Below are 19,908 nucleotides of genomic sequence, written 5' to 3' on the forward strand. Positions count from 1 at the left end.
GTGGTATATGCCTGTAATCTCAGCTACTGAGGAAGCTGAGGCAGGAGAATCACTTGAACCCAGGAGGCAGAGGTTGCAGTGAGCTGAGACCATGTCATTGTACTCCAGCCTGGGCAACAGGAACGAAACTCCATCTCCAAAAAACAAACAAACAGAAATATTGTATTATGTTTTACACACACACACACACACAAACAAAACACATACATACATACTCAAGATTTAGTGGTCATTTGAATATGTGTCCTTTTTTAGCCCTTTTCCTCCCCTTTTAGGAATTGGTAGCTATTATTAATTGAGGTTTATTTTATTTTTATTTTTTTTTTGAGATAGGGTCCCGCTCTGTCACCCAGGCTGGAGTCCAGTGGCATGATCATGGACTATTGCAGCCTCAACCTCTGGGGCTCAGGTGATCCTCTCCTTTGAGAGAGGATAGCCTCCTGGGTAGCTGGGAGGGACTACAGGTGAACGCCACCATACCCAGCTAATTTTCGTTATTTATTATAGAGTCGAGGTTCTGCCATGTTGCCCAGGCGCTTCTTAGTTATGATTACAGGCATCACGCACTCAACCTGGCCAGTGTTTACATTTTATAGTTAGTATTTTGTATAATGTACTTTTGTTATTTTTAATCATGAATAAACAAGACTCATACTTGATAGTAATCTTAGTAAGTGAAAAGTATTTAAGATCATGCTGCCCTTCATGTTAAGATGCTTATAATCTTTATTTAAATTTTCATAGCTGCACTTTATATTTTGTGACATTTTTAGTGTTTTACAATTATTTTTAAAGTTTTAAGCTTTTATTATTTATTTTCAGACCCAAACCTTTATTGTTCAAAGGAGATCACAGATATCCCTCATCTAATCCTGAAAGCCCAGTGGTGATTTTCTACTCTGAGATTGGCTCTGAGGAATTTTCTAATTTTCACCGCCAACTTATTTCAAAAAGCAATGCAGGCAAAATCAATTATGTATTCAGACATTATATATTTGTAAGTATTGATTTATTTTAGACCTGTTTTGAATGTAATTTGCCCAACATGACCTTAGAACATAAGATAATAATCTCCCTCTTCATAATCTAGTTATTTGAACCCCTTTTTTGAGAAATCCAGTAGTTTCATTGAGTCTGTTATTTGCACATAAGATGTGCTTTGCTTCACTTTCTGAAGAAATAAAAAACATGCTAAAAAAAATGGCTTGATAAAGTTTGCATTTTATTTCAAAGTGAACCATGTAAATAATCTTTTCTAACTTTAATATGGTCATTATACTATGGAATTGATTGTTGAATTCAGTTTCTTTTCCAATCTTTTTTCTTTTGTTTTCTCTTTGCCACCTTTTTATTTGGTGGAAGCGGGAGGATTTTCTAAACAGGCGATTCATAGGTAGACTTGATATAATATTAAGCTTTTAAGACTCTATGTAATATTTAGTCATTTAAAATATTTATATATAAAGGTGTTAGCCCTTTAAAGTTTCTGTGTCAGGCCGGGCACGGTGGCTCAAGCCTGTAATCCCAGCACTTTGGGAGGCCGAGATGGGCGGATCATGAGGTCAGGAGATCGAGACCATCCTGGCTAACACGGTGAAACCCCGTCTCTACTAAAAAATACAAAAAACTACCCGGGCGAGGTGGCGGGCGCCTGTAGTCCCAGCTACTCCGGAGGCTGAGGCAGGAGAATGGCGTAAACCCGGGAGGCGGAGCTTGCAGTGAGCTGAGATCCGGCCACTGCACTCCAGCCTGGGCGACAGAGCGAGTCTCCGTCTCAAAAAAATAAAAAAATAAAGTTTCTGTGTCATAATAAGCTCAGTACTAAGTTCATGCCAAAAAAATAAAAATTTTATTGATTAATTCATTTATTTTTGAGAGGGAGTCTCACTTTTGTCACCCAGGCTGGAGTGCAGTGGCACAATTTCAGCTTGCTGCAACCTCTGCCTCCTGAGTTTGACTCTTCTGCTTCAGCCTCCCAGTAGCTGTCATTACAGGCACATAACAACATGCCAGCTAATTTTTTGTATTTTTAGTAGAGACGGTTTCACCATGTTGGCCAGGATGGTCTCGAACTCCTGACCTCAGGTGATCTGACCACCTCAGCCTCCCAAAGTGCTGAGATAACAGGCGTGAGTCACATTTTATTATCATTATTATTTTCGTAATTATTTTTAATATTTTAATAATTGCTTTAAATAATTTTTAATTCAACATTTTTAATATTTAATTAATTAATTAATTAATTTATTTATTTATTTATTTTTTTGAGACGGAGTCTTTCTCTGTCACCCAGGCTGGAGTGCAGTGGCCGGATCTCAGCTCACTGCAAGCTCCACCTCCCGGGTTTACGCCATTCTCCTGCCTCAGCCTCCCGAGTAGCTGGGACTACAGGCGCCCGCCACCTCGCCCGGCTAGTTTTTTGTATTTTTTAGTAGAGACGAGGTTTCACCGTGTTAGCCAGGATGGTCTCGATCTCCTGACCTCGTGATCCACCCGTCTCGGCCTCCCAAAGTGCTGGGATTACAGGCTTGAGCCACCGTGCCCGGCCAATATTTAATATTTTTAATAATTATTTATAATTATATTATTTTTATAAAATTGTAAATGAAAATTTGTACAAGCAGAAAGTTTTGTCAAAGTCCAGTTTTTGACTCTCCCTCTGCCCCCTCTATTGCTGTTAGGGTAGATGTTAATGTCTGAAGGGCCATCTTCAGTCAGGATGCTGGTGAGTCTGTGACAGCTGGTCAGTCCAAGCTCCGCTCAAAGGCATTTAAATTTAATAAAAAGCATACTCCCATGGGCCTCAGAAACATCTCTGGGGTTGAGACCTCACCACCTTTCAACCCTGCTCTGTAGGTTCTGGAACTTCTTTTGTTGTTTCTCCATTTCTTGTGGTTGGGACCTTAGCACTTTCAGCTGTCCATTCTTCTGGTTTTGCATCTACCTTGAATTCCATTCCCACAGTTGTGGCAGCCTACAACATGTAAGGGAGCCTAGGCTTTTATAAGGAGAGAGAGAGAGACTCTGAATTGATTTTTAAAATGTATAATCAATATTTTAATGGTAGATAAGTGCTTTTATTACTCTTGATTTTTTGATAGATTTTGGACTAAAAAAATTTATTTAGTGAACTTCCTTAGCTATATAGCTAATATCCTTAAAAAACAATTTAAAGATATTTTGAGTTCATAGTCCTAGGTAAAGGCTAGTAGATGCAACATTAACATGGTCGTGCTGTATACACTGTGACACAGAAAGAGCTAGGTGGTAATGGTGGAATTCTTGCTTTCCTTGCAGAATCCCAGGAAGGAGCCTGTTTACCTCTCTGGCTATGGTGTGGAATTGGCCATTAAGAGCACTGAGTACAAGGCCAAGGATGATACTCAGGTGAAAGGTGAATTGGTAAAAATGGGACCAATGTGCTTTCTTCAACTATGAGTTAAAGGGGAGTTTGTTTCCTTATGAAAAGTTTAGGCGTATGCTGAACCTGTGTTTGCATCCTCGTTCTGTTACATCTGAGTGGGTGACCTTGAAGCAAATTCTCTAGGTCCCAGTTTTCTCTTGTGTAAAATGCAGGTAATGATACATGTGTCTTCCAGTATTGGGGAGGAATAAATAAGATGTGTAAGTAAAGAATTTTTTCATGTACTGAAAAAAAAAAAAAAAGAAAACACACCAAGAAAGAACCTGGCACAGTTGTTTGCCCAAAAACGTTCAGCAAGTAGTAGCTATTGTTGTTGATGTTATATGGGGTTTACAAATAGCCATTTATTTGTGACTCCAACGTGAATTCTTAAAGTATCCTATATTTAGCAAACAATTTTATGTTGTTTATTAGTTCTGTACATGGAACAGTTTACTGTGGATACTTTCTGTTGTAATAATACTCTAGGGTTTTGAATTTATTATTTTATCCACAAGTTTTAAATGCTGTTTTTTCATTTCTTTCTTTTAAGCTCATTTTAAAGATAAAAAATCTGGGTAGTAAAGCAGATGGAAAATAAACTACTACCTCATCCTTCTGTTTTCTTCAATAATTGTGTTTAGGATTAAGTTGACTAATTATAAATTCTTCAGAATTTTGATATTGAAAAATTCTTTGTTCATAGTGTTTAAAACTGTTAATTTCATAGTTGTCCATAATGGTTAAATCTGTTAATTTTGAAGATTTTAGCATATAAAATTTTCCAAAGTTTAAGGGAAAAATGCATTCTTTATCCAGGAACACAGGAGATATTAAAATGCATTTATTCTCTTTGTTTAAAGAACCATTGCCAAAGGGTAGTTGTGATAGTCCACATTTTAAATGGTATAATTTCAGGGGTTTCTGATTTTTTTCACATTATTCAATTTTATGGTGTATATGAAACTCGTAACATTTTTGCTTCAAATGTGAGCAATTATTAATAATATGTATTTTCTGTTCTTTTGTAGGAACTGAGGTAAATGCCACAGTGATTGGTGAAAATGATCCTATTGATGAGGTTCAGGGATTCTTCTTTGGAAAATTAAGGTATGTATGTTCTGTGTATTTTGGGAAACGCCCTCATTTTCCTTAAGCCTCCAGGCTTTCTTGCATTTTAAGCATCATCTTGTTGATTACTGTCTGAGTTACCCATCTCCTAACAGTACTTTATGTATGCAATCCTATGTGGAGAGTCAACCACTTAGTTTATAGCGCAGTTTATGATTTCACATTATTCTGAAGCACATTATTCTTTTTTTTTTTTTTTTGGAGTCAGAGTCTTGTTGTGTTGCCCAGGTTGGAGTGTAGTGGCGTAATCTCGACTCACTACAACCTCCACTTTCCAGGTTCAAGTGATTCTTCTGCCTCAGCCTCCCGAGTAGCTGGGATTACAGGCGTGCACCACCACACCTGGCTAATTTTTGTATTTTTAGCAGAGAGAGGGTTTCACCACGTTGGCTAGGCTGATCTCAAACTCCTGGCCTCAAGTGATCCACCCGCCTCAGCCTCCCAAAGTGCTGGGATTACAGGCATGAGCCACTGCACCTAGCTTGAAGCACATGATTCTTAATTGATACTTTGGCTACCTGCCCACAGTTTAAGTGCATTTTTCTTACCTCTCAGTTGATGGCATTAAGTTACATACCATTTTTTGATTGCCATAAGAGGAGAAATTGAATTGTTTCACTTAATATTTTCCCAGGAAAAAAATGTATTTAAAAGTTTTTTTCAAACATAGTCTGAGCAAAAATGCAAAATAGATACAGTAAATTTTATACATGCTCAATGGAGAAAACATTTTACTATTATTATTATTTTTATTTATTTATTTATTTATTTATTTATTTATTTATTTATTTATTTATTTATTTATTTATTTTGAGACCAAGTCTTGCTCTGTTGCCCAGCCTGGAGTGAAATGGCACAATTTCAGTTCACTGCAACCTTCACCTCCTGGGTTCAAGTGATTCTCCTGCCTCAGCCCCCTGAGTAGCTAGGATTACAGACACCCACCACCATGCCTGGCTAACTTTTGTATTTTTAGTAGAGATAAGATTTCACCATGTTGGCCAGGCTGGTCTTGAACTCCTGGCCTCAAGTGATCTGCCCGCCTCACTCTCCCAGAGTACTGGGATTACAGGCGTGAGCCATGGTGCCCAGCTCAGAAAAAAACATTTTATTAGAATTTGCTTTATGTGAAAGGAAATGGTATTTTTTAAAATTCCATAATTACGTAATCATTTAATGAAAGCATCATCATAACCAATTAATGTAAGTATCATAGTGTTTTATAGCTGGAAAGTCTTCTTAGCTGTTATTCTTTTTTTTTTGAGACGGAGTCTCGCTCTGTTGCCCAGGCTGGAGTGCAGTGGCGTGATCTCAGCTCACTGCAAGCTCCGCCTCCCAGCTTCACACCATTCTCTTGCCTCAGCCTCCCAAGTAGCTGGGACTACAGGCATCCACCACCATGTCTGGCTAATTTTTTGTATTTTTTTTAGTAGAGACAGGGTTTCACTGTGTTGGTCAGGATGGTCTTAATCTCCTGACCTCGTGATCCACCCGCCTCGGCTTCCCAAAGTGCTGGGATTACAGGCGTGAGCCTCCGCGCCCGGCCTGGAAAGTCTTCTTAGCTGTTATTCTAAAAGTTGAAGTTATTTCCCTCATGGCTTGATAATTGTTTAGAGCCCTGAATTCTGCTTTATCTGGAAATTTTTATTAGGACATTTTGTGTGTGTGTGTGTGTGTGTGTGTGTGTGTGTGTGAGAGAGAGAGAGAGAAAAAGAGAGAGAGAGAGGGAAAGAGAGAGAAAGTGATCAAATAGGAATAGTATATGCTAGGCTCAGTTTTATATACTTCAGCTCTGAGATTTGGCCAAGTGAAATAACCAGATTAACAATTTAGAAGATGTATCTTAGTTTACATTGAATTACATGTTGAGTTTGTCCTGCACATATATACATTTCTTGTTTAACATCAGTTTTGGCCTCATTAGAATGTAATCATATTCTATTTTTATTTGACTTAGGCTTTCAGCATTCTTTTTTAAAAAAAAATTTTTGAGACAGGGCTTTGCTCTGTCATCCAGGTTGGAGAGCGGTGGCACAATCACGGCTCACTGCAGCTTTGACTTCCTGGGCTCAAGGGATCTTCCCACCTCACCCTCTCGAATAGGTGGGACTACAGGTGTGTGCCACCATGCCTGGCTAATTTTTAAATATTTTGTAGAGATAGAGTCTTGCTATGTTGCCCAGGTTGGTCTTGAACTTTGGGTTCAAGTGATTGTCCTGCCTTGGCTTCCCACAGTGTTTGAATTACAGGTGTGAGCTACCACTCCCAGCTTCAGAATCTTTTTTTCACATTTGTGTTGTTTATATTTATTTTTTGGGCAGCATTATGATTTTATACATTCATAGCACAAAGGTATTATCAAGAATATTGAGGCTGTTTTACCTTTTGGACATTCAGAATAGTTATTTAGCTATCCAAAGTAATTAGGCCTTTTTTTTTTTGTTTGAGACAGGCTCTCAGCCTGTCACCAAGGCTGGAGTGCAGTGGTGCCATCATGGCCTGCTGCCTCCACCTCCCCAGGCTCAGGTGATCCTCTCACTTCAGTTTTTGTATTTGTGGCAGAGATGGGGTTTTGCCATGTTGCCCAGGCTGGTCTTGAACTCCTGGACTCAAGGGATCTGCCCACCTTGGCCTCCCAAAGTGCTAGGATTACAGGTGTGAGCCACTGTGCCTGGCCTCATTTTTGCTATTTAAGAGTTTATATAGGTTGAGTGTCTTTTCTGAAATGTTTAAACTAGAAGAGTTTCAGATTTCAATTTTGAAATATTTCCATTATGCTTAGCAGTTGGGCACTCCTAAGTCTGAAAATCTGAAACCTGAAATGCTCCTATGAACATTTCCTTTGATGTCATGTTGACATTTAACGAGTTTTGGATTTTGGAGCATTTTGGATTTCAGAATTTTAGATTTGGGATGCTCAGGCTGTAGTAACTGACAGGAAGTGGGTTGGTTGGACAGTGAACCGTCTGAGGGAATTCTAATTTCTGCATGTTGTATTAAGAAATTCTGAGTTTATAGCATTTAAAAGAAAAAAGTAATGTACTAGCCATCTGTCTGTCTGATGTAAATGTTATATCTCTGCCCCAGATCACCTCTCCTTTACTGTAGTGGAATATGCTATATTTAAAGATAAAACTCAGTAACTATGGTTAGCCTAAATTGTATTCATGTGACTGAGAGATTTATGAGCATGTAGGCTAAAGGAAACTCATTTTGGGACTGGAAGCAGTTTTTTTTCCCCTCAGTTTTACTTTGGAAATTAAAATGATTCACAAAAGCATAGAGAAGAATTTATTCCCACATACTTACAACCCAGAATAGATTGCTGTTACCATACTTGCTTTTCTGTCCTATAGAACTATTTATTAAGCTTTCTTTTTTTTCCTGTATAAGCCCTCTTTTACTTTAAGAACAAAAGAAAACAAACAAAAAATAAAACAGATCCGTAAACACTGCAGGTATAGCTGAAGTCTGCTTTGTTCCTTTCTTTCTTTTTTTTTTTTTTTTTTTTTTTAAGAGACAGGGTCTTGCTGTGTTGCACAGGCTGACCTGGAACTCCTTGACTCAAGTGATCCTCCTGCCTTGGCCTCCTCAGTGACTGGGATATCAGGCGTGAGCCACCACACCTGGCCTGAAAAGTCTCCTTTGTTAACCACTCTCAGTCTCCTTATCTACCTCACAGGGAATCGCTATTCTAGCAATTCTTCTGTAAATTTTATGAGTTTTAAACTAACTTCTAATTTTCTATTTTTTTTAAAGAGGAGTAATTATACTTCATTTTTTCCCCCTATATTGTAGAAAATTTCCTAGGGTTGGGAGAGGAAAACCATGAAGATAAAGTTGGTTTACTTCTTCTTGTGCTCTGGGAAAGAAAAAATAATGAAAAGGACTGATTTTTATGTTTCTTTTAGAGATCTGCACCCCGACCTGGAGGGACAGTTGAAAGAACTCAGAAAGCATCTTGTGGAGAGCACCAATGAAATGGCACCTTTAAAAGTTTGGCAGTTGCAAGGTAATGAAAACGGGGAGAGGTCATTGGCCAACTTTTTGGCTAAGTTTTATGGCTTTAAAAAATGCAAAATTTGGGTTTAATTGTATGTAGTATATGATTCTGAGGGTGCCTCTGATTTTAAAGATAAGAATGGTTAATTACGATTAATCAGGGAAGAAAGGAAGTCCTTTTGTAAACAGATAACACTAGGTGGAAGTAATATATATAAACAAGTGGCAAGTCTTTCTGTGTGACCATACATAAACTTGTAATACAAGAAACAGGTCATAGTCTTTAAGTTCCTATATATATATACATTTCTTCAACTGTTTATCTATAGAGTGTTAAAGACATGTCATTGTGGCAGGATGTGTGTGTTTTTCTCTGTTCCAAAGAACTATTTTTCGGCCGGGCGCGGTGGCTCACGCCTGTAATCCCAGCACTTTGGGAGGCTGAGGCGGGCGGATCACGAGGTCAGGAGATCGAGACCATCTTGGCTAACACGGTGAAACCCGGTCTCTACTAAAAATACAAAAAGCTAGCCGGGCGTGTGGTGGGCGCCTGTAATCCCAGCTGCTCGGGAGACTGAGGCAGGAGAATGGCGTGAACCCAGGAGGCGGAGCTTGTAGTGAGCCGAGATTGCGCCACTGCACTCCAGCCTGGGCAACAGGGTGAGACTCTGTCAAAAAAAAAAAAAAAAAAAAAAGAACTATTTTTCAAGTTTTTTTCACAACATCATTTGCTTAAAGTCTTCATGCTGTATTTTGTGATGTATTGTAAATTTAGAAAAGGGAAAAGGACTTGGGCCTGACTTAGCCTCTGCTGCATGCATTAGTGTGTGCCCTAGTGTTTTCTGCAGATTGATCAGAAACGGCTCAGCTGAATACTCCAGGGATCTTTGAAGTGAATACAACCTGAAATTAAATCCTGGGCATTCTCTGGAATGGTTGCATTCTAAGACATTCTTAATTACCAAGAAAAGAGTGGGAAGTAAGTTTGGATTTTGTTTTCTGCTTCTCATTGCATCAGATTAATCCACTTTTAATTATATTTGACATCATTGCAGATCTCAGTTTCCAGACTGCTGCTCGAATCTTGGCTTCTCCTGTTGAGTTGGCTCTGGTTGTTATGAAGGATCTTAGTCAGAATTTTCCTACCAAAGCCAGGTAATATAGAATAATGCTCTTCTCCTTAACATCATACCCAGTTATCGTCATGTTCACTTGCTAAATGAGGTAATAAAAATATGAAAATACTTAGAAAATTAAGATTTTTTTTTTTTTTTTTTTTTTTTTTTTGAGACGGCGTCTCACTCTTGTTGCCCAGGTTGGAATACAGTGGTGCGATCTCGGCTCACCACAACCTCCATCTCCTAGGTTCAAGCGATTCTCCTGCCTCAGCCTCCCAAGTAGCTGGGACTACAGACGTGTGCCACTATGCCCGGCTAATTTTTTGTAGCTTTAGTAGAGACAGGGTTTCACTGTGTTGGCCAGGCTGGTCTTGAACCCCTGACCTCAAGTGATCTGCCCCCCCTCGGCGTCCCAAAGTGCCGGGATTACAAGCGTGAGCCCACTGCACCCAGCGAAAATTAAGATTCTTTATGACCACAACCACTACTACCGCAGATAGTGCTCTGTATCTTGAAGATGGCAAGACCATGCATCGTGTGGTTGAAGTGACAGATTTGGGTTATGTTCCTGGCACTTCTACTTATTAGTTGTGTGACCTTTGCAAATAAACAACCTCTCTTTACCTCAGTTTCCTCAGCAGTGGAATGGGAGTAAAAATACCTGCCTTTCAGGATTGGATGGGTCTTGCTCATGTAACTAACTAATCTAGAGTCTGTCCCAGACCATAGTGGTTTTCTTCACGAAAGGTTTTATATATGTCATCTTATTGAATCTTGAAGACACTGAGCCATAGAAGCTAAGTGACTAGTTCATAGTGACAGAATAAGATTTTGCTTGAGTCGGGCTTGGTGGCTCATGTCTGTAATCCCAGCACTTTGGGAGGCCAAGGCCTGGCTAATTTTTGTATTTTTAGTAGAGACAGGGTTTTGCCCCTGTTGGTCAGGCTGGTCTGGAACTCCTGACCTCAGGTGATCCACCCACCTTGTCTGGTACCCAAAAGGGGGAAGTGGACCAGGCATGGTGGCTCACACCTGTAATCCCAGCACTTTGGGAGGCCGAGGTGGGTGGATCACTTGAGGTCAGGAGTTCCAGACCAGCCTGGCCAACATGGCGAAACCCCTTTTCTACTAAAAATACAAAAAATTAGCTGGGTGTGGTGGCAGAGGCCTGTAATCCCAGTTACTTGGGAGGCTGGTGCGGGAGAATCGCTTGAACCCAGAGGTGAAGGTTGCAGTTAGCCAAGATCATGCCATTGCACTCCAGCCTGAGCAACAAGAGCGAAACTCCATCTAAAAAAAAGAAAAAGATTTTGTTTGTACATTTTCTGGCATTGCCTTCAATTCTGTAATATTGCTGCATGTCTCATAAATGCAAGGCAAAATTGTTTTAAAAGCCAAATCTTTAGAAACTATTGACTTGAATGGTTCCCAGTCGTTTTCTTGAGTCACTGAATAAAGTGTTTTGACTTCTGATGTGAGATATTTTGTAACTAAGTTTGTTTGGGACTTAGACATCATGTAGTGAATTCTCATTTAGTCCAGCTGCTACTTGAAGGTATACATGAATGATTCCACCTCCACCATAAGTGCTTAAGTGGGAAGAGCAATCTGCTGCCTTGGTGTATTGGACATTATCCTTTTAGCCTGAGAGTAGTAGAGATCATATATAGAAATGGGGTGCATATGTTTAAGGACTTGGAAGCAACTGCACTTGTTTTATAATGCTATGGCTGCTACATTTCTTTGATTTTGTATCTTACAAAAAATATACACATCTGAGAAAGGGGAACTGTATTTATCAATTATAAAGATTTAAGGTTTTTCCCATCTAATTTTTTTCTAATCTGTTGAGTAATGTGTTTCATATTTTAAAATACGGAAATTGAAGACTTTATATCAAATATTAAGCCAAGCACTCATAATGTTTTTATTTCCTTAGAGCAATAACAAAAACAGCTGTGAGCTCAGCACTTAGAACCGAAGTGGAAGAGAATCAGAAGGTATTCACCGATAGAAAATACCGACCTGTTTTGTATTCTGTCTTTAAAGATAAAGAAATCTGAGTTTAATTAGCAGCATTTAACAGTGTCGCTCTTCTTTTATCTAAGATTGTGATTTTTTCATTTCTGTGATCTTTGTATTTTTAGTTTTTAATCAAAGTTCAGTATGCCTATAACTGAAAGCATGAAATGGTACTACCATGTTGTTTAGAAAAGCCGCACCCCTAACATGTCTCACCCCATTCCTGAAGACATACACTTTCAACATTTGGCTGATTCTTCTGATATTTCTCTCCAGATTTCTAGCTTACATCGGTACTTTATTTTTCACGTTCGGACGTTATATATTGGCCTCCTATTTAAACAATGAGGTTTAACTTTCTTTCATTTCTCCCCCTCAGTGTCCCACCACTGTTCCATATTGGCACTGTTCCTGTCTGTCTGTCTTCCCAACATTGGGTGTTGTGATTTTATCTAGTTTTGACCGTGGTCTGACATGGACTGGTTGCTCTTTATACCCAGTGCATGCTGGTCATCCTGGGACCTTCCTTTAATCTCCTTTGTTGGATCCGCTGTTGCTTGATTCCACGTCTTCTTTGTTTTTGGTTTATTTCCTTATTTCGGTACAGCTCATCCTTCTTTGTGAGAAAAGTTGCCTGGGAGGCAAATTTGAAATTCTGAGAAATCAACTTTCTACTTGTTTTTATTGATAGCTCATTATACAATATTGGCAGGTTATATAATTCTAGGTTGGAAGTCATTTCGAAATTTGAAACAAGACTTCGCCTCTTGGAATTTTAGTTTCCATTGTGGCTGTTGAGAAGTCTGAAGCCTTTGTATGAGATCTCTCAAGGATCTTTTCTTTGACTCTAGTTATCTGAAATTTCATAATTATATGTCTTTTTAAAAAAAATCTCTACTGTTGGATGGTTCATGGGCCCTTAAAATCTGGACAAATCATTGCCTTTAGCTTTGGGAAACTTTCTGGAATTCTTTTTTGTGTTTCTTCTCTCTGGTTTCTCTCTCCTCTTTTCCTAGAAATATTTATTTAGTTTTTAAATGTTGCACCTCTTTGACTAGTTTGGCCTTTTACCTTTAAAAGTCTTTTCTTTCCTATTCTTTTCTCTTTTTCTTTTTTCTTTTTTGGAAACGGAGTCTCGCTCTGTCGCCCAGGCTGGAGTGCAGTGGCACCATCTAGGCTCACTGCAAGCTCCGCCTCCTGGGTTTACGCCATTCTCCTGCCTCAGCCTCCCAAGTAGCTGGGACTACAGGCGCCTGCCACCACGCCCGGCTAATTTTTTTGTATTTTTAGTAGAGACGGGGTTTCACGGTGTTGGCCAGGATGATCTTGATCTCCTGACTTGGTGATCCTCCCATCTCGGCCTCCCAAAGTGCTGGGATTACAGGCGTGAGCCACCGCGCCTGGCCTCTTTTCTCTTTTTCAAAAAAAACCCAAAACTTTCTGGTAAGAGTTTTCAACCTGTCTGTGTCTTTTTTCCTTTAGTTGTCAAATATTTAATTTTCAGGTGTTTTTGTTGTTCTTTTTATGGTGTTCCTGTGTATCTCTGAAGACAGTGGTACTTGTGTTTTCTGTCTGCAAAGTCTGTTTCCTCTTAAGCTACGTTTTTGGGTTTTGGTCTCTTTAGTGGTGGAGGCTTTCTTTAGGTGTCTGGCAGTCACACTCAGAGTGAGGCACTAAGGACCTGGTTGGAAGTCCTAATGACTGGCTTTGTGACTGTAAGGTGTTCTGTTGTGACCATTTCCTAGGGAACCCCAATGACAGTATCTTTTTTCCTTTTCTTTTGGGTTGGTCAGTCCTTGTCAGTCTCCAGAAAAGGATCCGTTAGTCTTCTGTCTGGAGGGTGAAATCTGTTTGCTAGAGCTGTAAAAGCACAGTAGGGAAGAGTATTTGGTGACTTGCCTTCTCTTCCCCATTTTGTGTGTGGGGGTCCCCATCCTCCTTGTGCTTGATTTGCCGTTGTCCACAGATGTTCTGTTTTGTTCTTTTCCGGGGAATGAGCCTTCATTTTGCTAGAGCAGAGGGTAGCACCGACTGCAGTCAGCTGGCTGTGGGAAATCAGTTGGGGGACTGGGGGGTTTTTTCTTAAAGGGCTTTATCTCAGAACTTAGCTGAGAATCACCCCTTGTACATGTCCTGTGTGCTGCCAGTTCCTGAGCCGTTGGTGAGTTCCACGGGGTGACACAGGTTTCTTGTTGACCTTGCCCGTTGTTGGTCTAGCATTCAGCTTTCTCAGGGCTGCTGGGACAGTGACTCCTCACCCACCTCTCTTCCAGCTTCCAAAATTTGGTGGCCTTTTTCTTTCCTGTTCTCTTTGTCTTTGTGGATTTATAACTGAAAAAGTCACTCTACTGACATTTCAGTAGAGTTTCAGGAGGGAAAAAAGTTCTTATGTTCAATTCACTATCTTTACCCCAGATTTCCTTGATCTTCATGTCTGAGATATTAGTGAATTAAGTACATCTGAGGGATAAATAAATGCTTCTCAAATGTTTACTAAATTGAAAAACCTTATTGGGAGTTTATATTTACTTTTTAATTTCCAAAATTAAAGCATCAAATGTTATCTTAAATTTAGGGCCTTTTTCCCCCTAAGGAAGACAAAATTATTCTATATTGCTGTTTCATGGAGTCTTAATTTTGTTTTGAGTAAAACATTTTATTGAAGCATAAATATATACTTTTGTTTTTGAGATGGGGTCTTGCTCTTTTGCCTAGGGTAGAGTGCAGTGGCATGATCTTGGCTCACTGCAACCTCCACCTTCTGGGTTCAAGTGATTCTCTTGCCTTAGCCTCCCGAGTAGCTGGGACTACAGGTGTGCGCCACCACGCCCGCTAATTTTTTTGTATTTTTAGTAGAGATGGGGTTTCACCATGTTGGCCAGGATGATCTTGATCTCCTGACCTTATAATCCACTCGCCTTGGCCTCCCGAAGAGGTGGAATTACAGGCACGAGCCACCATGCCTGGCCAAATTTTTTTTTTTTTGAGATGGAATCTTGCTCTGTTGCCCAGGCTGAATGCAGTGGCATGATCTTGGCTCATGGCAACCTCTGTTTCCCAGATACAAGCAATTCTCCTACCTCGGCCTCCTGAATAGCTGGAATTGCAGGTTTCTGCCACCACGCCCAGCTAATTTTTTGTAATTTTAGTAGAGATGGGCTTTCACCATGTTGGTCAGGCTGGTCTCAAACTCCTGACCTCAGGTAATCCACCCACCTCAGCCTCCAGAAGTGCTGGGATTACAGGCATGAGCCACTGTGCCCGGCCCAAAATGTATGTATTTTATATGAGACACAAAGAAAGAAGCACACAGATTCTCAGTTACTTGTTTGACGAACTTTCCCAAAGTGAACCCATCTATATTACCAGTGTCCAGACCTAGAAATAGATATGACTGTATTCACCAGCTCAAGATCAGTCTTGTTTTTTTTTTTTTTTTTTGGAGACAGCGTCTTGCTCTGTCATTCAAGCTAGAGTGCAATGGTGCTATCTCAGCTCACTGCAGCCTCTACCTCCTGGGTTCAAGCGATTCTTGTGCCTCAGCCTCCCAAGCAGCTGGGACTACAGGTGCAGGCCACCATAGCCAGTTAATTTTTGTATTTTTAGTAGAGACGGGGTTTTGCCACATTGTCCAGGCTGGTCTCCAACTCCTGGCCTCAAGTGATCCACCTGCCTTGGCCTCCCAAAGTGCTGGGATTACAGGTGTGAGCCACTGTGCCTGGCCTGGGTCAGGCTTTTTTTATGTCTGAGGGTGCTGTGCACGTAGCCGAGGAGTGAGTAGATATGAATTCCTCTCTTCCTTGGAAGAAATTCTAGTTCTCGATTGACACACCTTTCCATGATCTCCTTATTTTTTTCCTCCTCTTTTTAAAATTGAGAAGTAAAAAATGCGTATTTTTGTGGTGTACAGCATGTTTTGAAATGTGTATACACTGTGGTATCCCCTGTCTTGCTTGCCCTTGAATCCCAGCAGCATCTTGAAGCAAATCTTAGCCCTGCTTTAGGATGCCAAGATTTGTACAGGTAGTGAAGCCCAGAAACACTGAAATTTTTTTAAACATTCTCTCACAGCTCCCTAATAATTATTAAAATTTTTCAGTATTTCAAGGGAACTTTAGGATTACAACCTGGAGATTCAGCCCTCTTCATCAATGGACTTCACATTGATTTAGATACACAGGATATATTCAGGTATGGATAATATTTTTCATTCTCTGAAAAGTTTTTGTAATGTGTAGCACCTTGTAACATGTTCATATCGCCGTTCCTTGTTGATATGGCATGATGCAAAGCCTGATGGCTTACCAGGGCCCGCTGGGTGGGTGTAGGTAGTAGACACATGCTCTGATGGGTGGGCAGGATAACATGTCTCCATCTTGTGTTACAGTGTATATTCAGGGCCTGAGTGTTTTCTGAGGCTGTCCTTTTAGAAACTATACTTTTCCACTTAACCATGGGAACATAGAAAAGAACAGGTTCTTTTGACTTTTGGAACAGTGTGAAGTAGATTTATTAAAAATACTGCCTCTGGGCTGCGCACGGTGGCTCATGCCTATAATTCCAGCACTTTGGGAGGCTGTGGCCGGCGGATCACTTGAGGTCAGGAGTTCGAGACCAGCCTGGCAAACATGGTGAAACCCCATCTCTGCTAAAAATACAAAAATTAGCCATGCCTAGTAGTGCGTGCGTGTAGTGCCAACTACTTGAGAGGCTGAGTCAGGAGTATCACTTGAACCTGGGAGGTGGAGGTTGCAGTGAGCTGAGATTGCACCCGTGCACTCCAGCCTGGGCAACAGAGTGAGACTCCATCTCAAAAACAAAAACAAAAACAAAAAACAAAAAAAAACTGTCTCTTGTGTCTCAGAAGGTATTCTGTCTACATGTATTTGAATACCACTTTTTGGTAAAATGTGGTTCAGAATTAAATTGCATTTGATTGTCTTCATGATTTTGGGGTGGGTAGCAGACAGTCAGGTAGAATTCAGACTTAATTCATTTGGTTTTTTTTTTAATCACATCTTCTTTCTCCTTCTTATCTTTTTTTTTTGGAGATGGAATGTTGCTCTGTTCCCCAGGCTGGAGTCCACTGGCACGATCTCAGCTCACTGCAACCTCTGCCTCCCAGGTTCAAGCAATTCTCCTGCCTCAGCCTCCTGAGTAGCTGGGATTACAGGCACCTGTCACCATGCCTGGCCTTTTTTTTTGTATTTTTAGTAGAGATGAGATTTCACCATGTTGGCCAGGCTGGTCTTGAACTACTGACTTTGTGATCTGCCCGCCTTGGCCTCCCAAATTGCTGGGATTATAGGCACCTGCCACCATGCCCAGGTATTTTTTCTCTATTTTTAGTAGAGATGGGGTTTCACCATGTTGGCCAGGCTGGTCTCGAACTACTGACCTTGTGATCCACCCGCCTTGGCCTCCCAGAGTGCTGGGATTACAGGCGTGAACCACCGCTCCTGGCCCTTCACCTCTTATCTTTTCTGTCTCTCCCAGCAAACGTCTAAGTTGAGTGTGGATTCTTCCAGGCTTTTTTCTGTGGTCATGTTTGTCTGTATGAACTGGTACTGACATTGAAACATATATTAAGCATATGTAATGTAGTATCTCTTTTTAATCTTTATTTTGAGATAATTGTAAATTCACATGCAGTTATAAGAAAGAATACAGAGAGATTAATATACTGGTTTTAAAATCATGTGTAAAAGTATAGGTTTGGGGTTATTTTATGCTCAATTTGTGTGTTTATTCCCTTTTTAAATTTCTCAATTCATTTGATTTGGCATTGAGGTTGAACTGATACATTTATTTTCATGGTGAGAATTTTTTTTAAAAGCTTTTTTTCCCTAGTAAATGCCTTTTTTTTCTTTCCCCCCAGTCTGTTTGATGTGTTGAGGAATGAAGCTCGGGTAATGGAGGGTCTGCATAGATTGGGAATAGAAGGCCTTTCTCTGCATAATGTTTTGAAGCTGAACATCCAGCCCTCTGAGGCAGACTATGCAGTAGACATCCGGAGTCCTGCTATTTCAGTGAGTATTTTGTTAGGGTGATCAAAGGACTTTCTGACCAGGAATCTTTTTTATGGTTTTCTAATTTGTCTCCTGTGAGGGTGAAGTTCCTCCCACCATCTCTTTTGTTGGTGTGAAAGATTTACTGTCGCTTATGGGATTTAGTGTATGTAATAAAGTAGGCCCTTAAATGCTTCAAAAAGTTGAGTCATTGTTGCTAATGTGGTTAAGACAGTGATTCCCCACCCCGCCCCACGAGACAGAGTCTCACTCTGTTGTCCAGGCTGGAGTGCAGTGGTGCGATCTTGGCTCACTGCAAGCTCTACCTCCCGGGTTAAAGCAGTTCTCCTGCCTCAGCCTCCCAAGTAGCTGAGATTACAGGCGCCTGCCACCTCGCCTAATTCTTGTATTTTTAGTAGAGGGGGTTTCACAGTGTTGGTCAGCCTGGTCTTGAACTCCTGACCTCAGGTGATCCATTCACCTCTGCCTCCCAAAGTGCTGGGATTATAGGCATGAACCCACATGCCCAGCCAAGACAGTGATTTTTTTCACTTGAGCATGCCCCTGGGATACAGCTGAGCGTCTCTCGGGGAAAAGTGTTTAGTTTGTTTTTTCTCAATGGCATACAGATCTGGTGTGATTCTGTGACATCTGCAAATTAAAGCTGCTGTTGAAAATGTCACTTTTTAGCTAAGAACCTTCTTTAGTAGGATTTTGATATCTGAGATTTGAAGGATTTATATAGATTTTTGCCTGCTGTGTGATCTTTCTGAGCCTTTGTCTCGTCATCTGTCAGAGGAGGTAGGGAATAGGGTTGGGCATGGTGGCTCATGCCTGTAATTCCAGCACTTTGGGAGGCCAAGGCGGGTGGATCACCTAAGGTCAGGAGTTCAAGACCAGTCTGACCAACCAACATGGTGAAACCCTGTCTGTACTCAAAATAAAAAATTAGCTGGATGTGGCATTGTGCACCTCCTAATCTCAGCTATTTTGGGAGGCTGAGGCAGGAGAATCACTTGAACCCGGGAGGTGGAAGTTGCAGGCAGCTGAGATCATGCCACTGCACTCCAGTCTGTGCAACAGAGCAAGACTCCGTCTCAAATAAAAAAAGAGAGAGGATGTGGGGATGGTGCCAGCTTGGGCAGTTGTGGTAAAAATAAGATGGGGGGAGAACTGCTCTTATTTTTTCTTGGTTTCTATACTGCATTGATTTTAGAAAAATTTTATTTAGGAGAAATAATGTAGAATGTAGATAATCATTACTTGAATTCATACTTGGTGATATAACTTATTTTGATGAAGACATTGTTAATGTCGTTTGCTTTTCTGTTAAGAGTACTTATAAAGAGTAAAAGATAATAACATTAACATGACATGTTTATGCAAACATAAAGGGACTAACAACCATAGGACCCATCATCATGCTTACTAAATGTTAACATGTAATCATTTTGTGTCAGATTGAATTGTTTTCTTGGGAAAAAAAAAGGCAGTTTTAGTTGAAGCCCTTCTTTGTCCCTTACCAGCCACCCCTCTCCTTCCTGAAGTTCTTATCTTTTCTCAAGTTGGTGTGCATTCCCTTGTCCCTTATTTTATCCTTTTATTTTCTATCAAATATATTTTTCTTTCTTTCTTCTGTTTTTTTAGAGACGAGTCTCACTATGTTGCTCAGGCTGGACTCAAATTCCTGGGGTCAAGCAATCCTTTTGCTTCAGCTTCCCGAGTAGCTGGAACCATAGGCATATGAGCCGAGATGGTGCCACTGCGCTCCAGCCTGGGCTACAGTGAGACTCTGTCTCAAAAAAAAAAAAAAAAATTGGATAATCCAGTCAGGCGTGGTGGCTCACACCAGTAATCCCAGCACTTTGGGAGGCTGTGGCGGGCAGATCACTTTAGCTTAGGAGTTCGAGACCTGCCTGGCCAATATGACAAAACCCTGATGGAGTGCAGGGATGCAATCATAGCTCACTGCAGCCTTAAACTCCTGTGTTCGAGAGGTCCTCCTGTCTCAGCCTCCTGAACCATTGCTCTTTGCGGACATGAAGTTGTTTCTGATTTTTTGCTGTTGTAAACACTATTTTAATTAGGCTCTTTTTTCCTCTCTTTTTGTGTATACATGTGAATTTATTTGGGGTAGATACCTGGAACTACTTAGTGGTGCTGCTGTTATGTTATGTTATGTTATGTTATGTTATGTTATGTTATGTTATGTTATGTTATGTTA

The 19,908-nt window shown here is 40.5% G+C and overlaps 1 protein-coding gene across 4 annotated transcripts in view; it reads left to right on the forward strand.

Annotated features, from left to right (window-relative positions):
* The window catches only part of UGGT1 (UDP-glucose glycoprotein glucosyltransferase 1), a 108,188-nt gene that overhangs the window by 19,926 nt on the left and 68,354 nt on the right, over nucleotides 1-19,908 (forward strand). For all 4 annotated transcript variants that reach the window (XR_002734397.3, XM_023225571.2, XM_023225569.3 and 1 more), the window contains exons 6-13: nucleotides 823-997; nucleotides 3,298-3,394; nucleotides 4,435-4,513; nucleotides 8,446-8,546; nucleotides 9,592-9,691; nucleotides 11,594-11,654; nucleotides 15,776-15,867; nucleotides 17,555-17,705. Coding sequence is in view for 3 of the 4 variants with exons in the window: in XM_023225571.2 (XP_023081339.1) it covers nucleotides 823-997; nucleotides 3,298-3,394; nucleotides 4,435-4,513; nucleotides 8,446-8,546; nucleotides 9,592-9,691; nucleotides 11,594-11,654; nucleotides 15,776-15,867; nucleotides 17,555-17,705 (856 nt within the window). In the remaining variant the exon portion in view is untranslated. The remainder of the gene's footprint in view (nucleotides 1-822; nucleotides 998-3,297; nucleotides 3,395-4,434; nucleotides 4,514-8,445; nucleotides 8,547-9,591; nucleotides 9,692-11,593; nucleotides 11,655-15,775; nucleotides 15,868-17,554; nucleotides 17,706-19,908) is intronic.

Source organism: Piliocolobus tephrosceles, chromosome 11, assembly GCF_002776525.5.
Source record: "Piliocolobus tephrosceles isolate RC106 chromosome 11, ASM277652v3, whole genome shotgun sequence".
NCBI classification, from domain to species: domain Eukaryota; kingdom Metazoa; phylum Chordata; class Mammalia; order Primates; family Cercopithecidae; genus Piliocolobus; species Piliocolobus tephrosceles.